This window comes from Montipora foliosa, chromosome 4 (assembly GCF_036669935.1).
Source record: "Montipora foliosa isolate CH-2021 chromosome 4, ASM3666993v2, whole genome shotgun sequence".
In the NCBI taxonomy this organism is placed as follows: Eukaryota; Metazoa; Cnidaria; class Anthozoa; order Scleractinia; family Acroporidae; genus Montipora; species Montipora foliosa.
The window spans coordinates 25,871,039-25,875,282 of NC_090872.1; the positions used below are offsets into that span (position 1 = coordinate 25,871,039).

A 4,244-nucleotide genomic window follows, 5' to 3' on the forward strand; every position below is an offset into this window, starting at 1 on the left:
ATGGCCGGCGGCCGGTCGGCCGCGTTTTTTTTTTTTTTTCACATTCTAGAAGAAAACCGGATCGCCGGATTCGTAACTTCAAGGTGCAGGTCAAATACACACAGTAAATAGATTGTATCTAGTGTCGGAATTGGACAGGCTTATTCAAACTTGGCATCACCCGATAACTTATGTCCCACTCGATGGGGCGGCATGTAAATATCTCGATTTCCAAAACAAGTTGCATACTTATGATCGCTTGACAGCATGGGCTTACAGAAACTTGTCTCAACTTTCCCAAAAGTCCAACTGTTGTTTAGTTTGGAAAAAATCCCATCCATGAAACAGGCCACGAATCTTAACATTCCGTGTATTGCTATTGCATCTTGTCTATTGTGGGGAAAAAATGAAACAAGACGTTTCACTTGCAACTTATGTCAGTATTTTGTCAGCCTTTGCTTCCGTTCTACTTTCTGTTATGGCTATCATGCGCTCGGGAGAAAACGCCAACGAATTGTTGCTGTTCCGGAGAAGAATCTTTGAACTGGAAAATCAGCTAAAAATGGTAAATACAATTCCTGATTTTACCCATATGGCAGGTGAGTGTCTTCATCTTTATCCAACGTTCATGCCCTATCAAAACAAATTGATTTCGCGATTTTTTAGCTTCGAACAATTACTGAGTAGAACAACTACTGAGTGAAAATTGAGACCATGCAATACTTCGAAAAGCGATCAACACAAATTTTCTCCGGACAATGTGTCAACTTAACGAACTTATTTCTTTACAATCTTTACTCATGTTGATGTAAGAGTAGTTAGAGCGATCCGCTGGAAAAAAATCACAATCCAGTGGGTAAATCAATCTTGTCCCGCTGGTTGGGTTGGCCACTATGGAACATTCTACACTGTATTTCCCGAAGACTAATCCCAGTTGGGGTCATTGTTTAAATTCCTCTGTATTTGTTTGCGTTCCTGCCCGTACTCTCGTGAAAATAATTCTCTCTCGAAGTACGCACATGCGATACATCGAGGCTTCAGTTCAGGACAAATTTCAAGGCGTGGTCTTGTTTTTTTGTTTTTTGTTTTTGTCAACAGAAGAGTATCCCTAAGAGTATTGATCTATGTCTGGGGGTAGTTTTATAGTGTTTACGTTCTTCAGGCCATTGTGTGATGCAAAGCAACAGCAACTTCAATCAGGCTAAGCAAGTTTCATACTTTCACTCTCACTCAGTTGTTAAATACTGCTTTAATAGACCCTCTGAGTTTGTTTTATGAACGGGGTTAATAAGCTTGTTGTTTCGGTTAGTGGGAAGCGCCGTTGAGGTAAAGATTGAGAATGAACGAAGACAAAATCGAGCATTGCCGGGTTTCAGAAAGCTCGGCTGAAGGAAAGGGTTTTGAATTCCTTTCTCGGTAGAACCCGTCTAAAGTCTAAAAAAAATGATTAGTTTTGGTCCAAGGAATCGGAGCAAAATTGTTTGGAGACACAAGACGGTCATAAATCCGAAATCAGCTTCTATTTGTAATGAAAATAATCAAGATGTGGATATTCCCCATTTTAAAGTTCCATTCACTTAACTCTTCCATCTATTTTTTAAACCTTGTCCCTCGTTTCGATCCTTCTTTGAGATCTAAGTGTCAGTCTTACTCTTAAGAAATATACTGAACCGATACGAAGACTTTCGTCTTTACGATTTTTTGTATCTTTATACATACACGTACATTATTTAACCAGGTGTCGACGGAAATATACATGTAGCAGACGCTAAAGGACCTCATACAAGGACTGAACGAGATCTTAGACAGAGCGATAAATCAAAGACGAGCGATAAAAGTAAAAGGAGAAGCATTAATCGAAAGCTCATTACACAGGAAGTAAAGAAAGAAATTCGCAGCATCATGTCTTCCTTAACTCAGGTTTTCTGTGCTAAAGAGGAACGTCTTTGCTTCAAAGGACAAAAAGGTGACAAGGGTGATACAGGCCCACCAGGAAAACTCGGGTCTCCTGGTAAGCTCGGGCCGAGGGGGCAGCCGGGACCGAGAGGGCAGCCGGGACCGAGAGGCCCTGTGGGACCAGCAGGAAAGAGGGGTGAGTAAACAAAAATTTGGTTAAAAGCAAAAACAAACTAACTTAATGAAAAAAATTTGAGCAGGCATGCAGGCTAGGCTCGATTTCCAGCCGTTTTGGGACTCCGGTATCATCCTCCTCCCAACGAACGGCTGGTTCACTGGTCCGTATCGCTTGTCCGTGACGTCACATCCGCTTTTTATGCCAATTACCATGTTGCAATTTGACGCTGACAGCGCGGGAAAAAATGGCGGAGGTTGCAACTCGATCCGGGAAAACTTGTTCGGTCCTCCTTTTCTTCCTGTCAAAAATGTGTTCTATGTGGGAGTCTGCTGGATAATCCAAGGAAAAGGGTAAAACTAAAACAGAAACTTCTTTCAAAGCTGCAAAAAGTCGTTGCCAGCGAGAACCTGAACCCGGAAGGGTATCTTTGTAACGGTAATTGCTACAAATCGGTGAACAAATATTTTGAGGTGAAAACCGCGTTGAAATGTTTAAAAAGCGACCTTACACAAAAATATAAAACTGTGCAAGGTCAGAGTTTGCGGTGGAAGCGGGAGTTCCAGTGAATGGAAACAGTTCAGCCGGAAAGCCTCGCGTCTCAATGTCGGATCCAATGTCGCCAGAAATCGTCGTCACTACGCCCGAGTGGGAGCTATCCAGTGATCAATGATATAACCAAAGCACAACTAGATCGGACTGGCTTCCGCAGCTCATCGACGATGAGCGGAAAAGACTGAAAAATTAAGGATTTCCCTGAGCCGGTGGGCTGTAAAACTAAAACATTTTTCCCTTTTAACAAATTAACAATGGCTTCCTGCTGTGTTTCTCTAAATCTTTCGATATTAAAGCGCTGTGAAACACACTTAAGAGAAGAAGTAAACTCATCACCACTAATATCCGCTACGTTGGATAGGCGAGTGATAGAATTGACCAATCACAGCCAAGCCTGCCCGATTCTTGCAGACTTGGCTGTGATTGGTCCCAAAATACACCAGGCAGATCAGTGATCCAGCCGTGGTGTGGGGCAAGGAACGCAGGCTCCCAAAACGGCTGGAAATCGAGCCTAGCATACAAGCAGGCTGGCGCACTCAGACAGCCAGTAAACCGAGTCAAGTAATTGAATGACAGACTAGTTGCTTGGCAACGAGCTAAAGGACAACTTAGTCAGGATTTGGAGGAACGACTTCTATAACACCCGTCGGAAGCTCTACCCATTGAGATACAAGAACTCATGTGGAGCTAGTAGGTCTATCATCTTTCCCGAGGGCACATTACACCTTTGAAAACGTATTGCATTCGAAATCTGAGACGTATGACATTTTGGACCCGCAGACCAACGGTACACATTGTCCATGAAAAACAGAGATAAACGACCTAGCAACTAGTCTATCATCTTTCCCACCGCCGCATTACACGTCTGTAATGTACAAGCAATTGAATGTTCCAGTTAATCTCAGTCGATCCTTCTTTTTGTACTTGCAGGCGAGCAAGGTGTCTCGGTATCCGTCCCCGCAATAACCACACCAGGTAAAGTGGTAACAGTCAAAAAGACTGACACAGTCTCGTTACCGTGCCAGACCGAGGGACTACCTCTTCCAGAATTAACTTGGTTCCGAGTCTACGGATCTCTTCCTTCAGGTCGTCACGTGACAAACGATAATGGGACACTGGTAATCACAGAAACTCAACTCAAAGATGCTGGCATGTACGTGTGTCAAGCAGTGAATGCTCTTGGTTTAGCCAAATCGACAACCGTGTTAATCGTTCATGGTATGTACATTATCATACATACATACATACTTAATTGACCGCTCCCCATAGGGGAGAACACAACAACTACAACTGTTAAGAATCCCAACTGGCCAGAGGCAAACCAGTTGGCTATTTACAAGTGCAGCTGGGAAGTTGAACCAGGGAATACCAGGAACAAATTCAAAGAGTGGTCAGAGCGGGTCTTGAACCCGGGATCTCCGAATCTCAAGGCAAGCGCCCTAACCACTCGGCCACACTGCCTCCTCATCATCATCATCGTCGTAGTAGTAGTACTTAATAGTAGTAGTGGTGGTGGTGGTAGTGTTAGAGGTAGTAGCAGCAGCATCAGCAGTAAAAGCAGCCGTAGGAGCAGTATTAGTAGTCATCGTAGGGAAATTAGTAGTAGAAAAGCAGCAGCAGCATCAGCAGCCTAGGTAAT

The 4,244-nt window shown here is 43.6% G+C and overlaps 1 protein-coding gene across 2 annotated transcripts in view; it reads left to right on the forward strand.

The window, feature by feature from the left end:
* Window positions 1-242: 242 nt before the first annotated feature.
* LOC137999134 (hemicentin-1-like) overlaps window positions 243-4,244 on the forward strand; it is a 6,748-nt gene continuing 2,746 nt past the window's right edge. Inside the window, exons 1-3 of one of the 2 annotated variants that reach the window (XM_068844976.1) lie at window positions 243-578; window positions 1,718-2,071; window positions 3,536-3,823. In XM_068844976.1, coding sequence (XP_068701077.1) covers window positions 386-578; window positions 1,718-2,071; window positions 3,536-3,823 — 835 coding nt within the window. In that variant the 5' untranslated portion in view covers window positions 243-385. The remainder of the gene's footprint in view (window positions 579-1,717; window positions 2,072-3,535; window positions 3,824-4,244) is intronic. The other variant, XM_068844977.1, reaches the window with a different exon arrangement.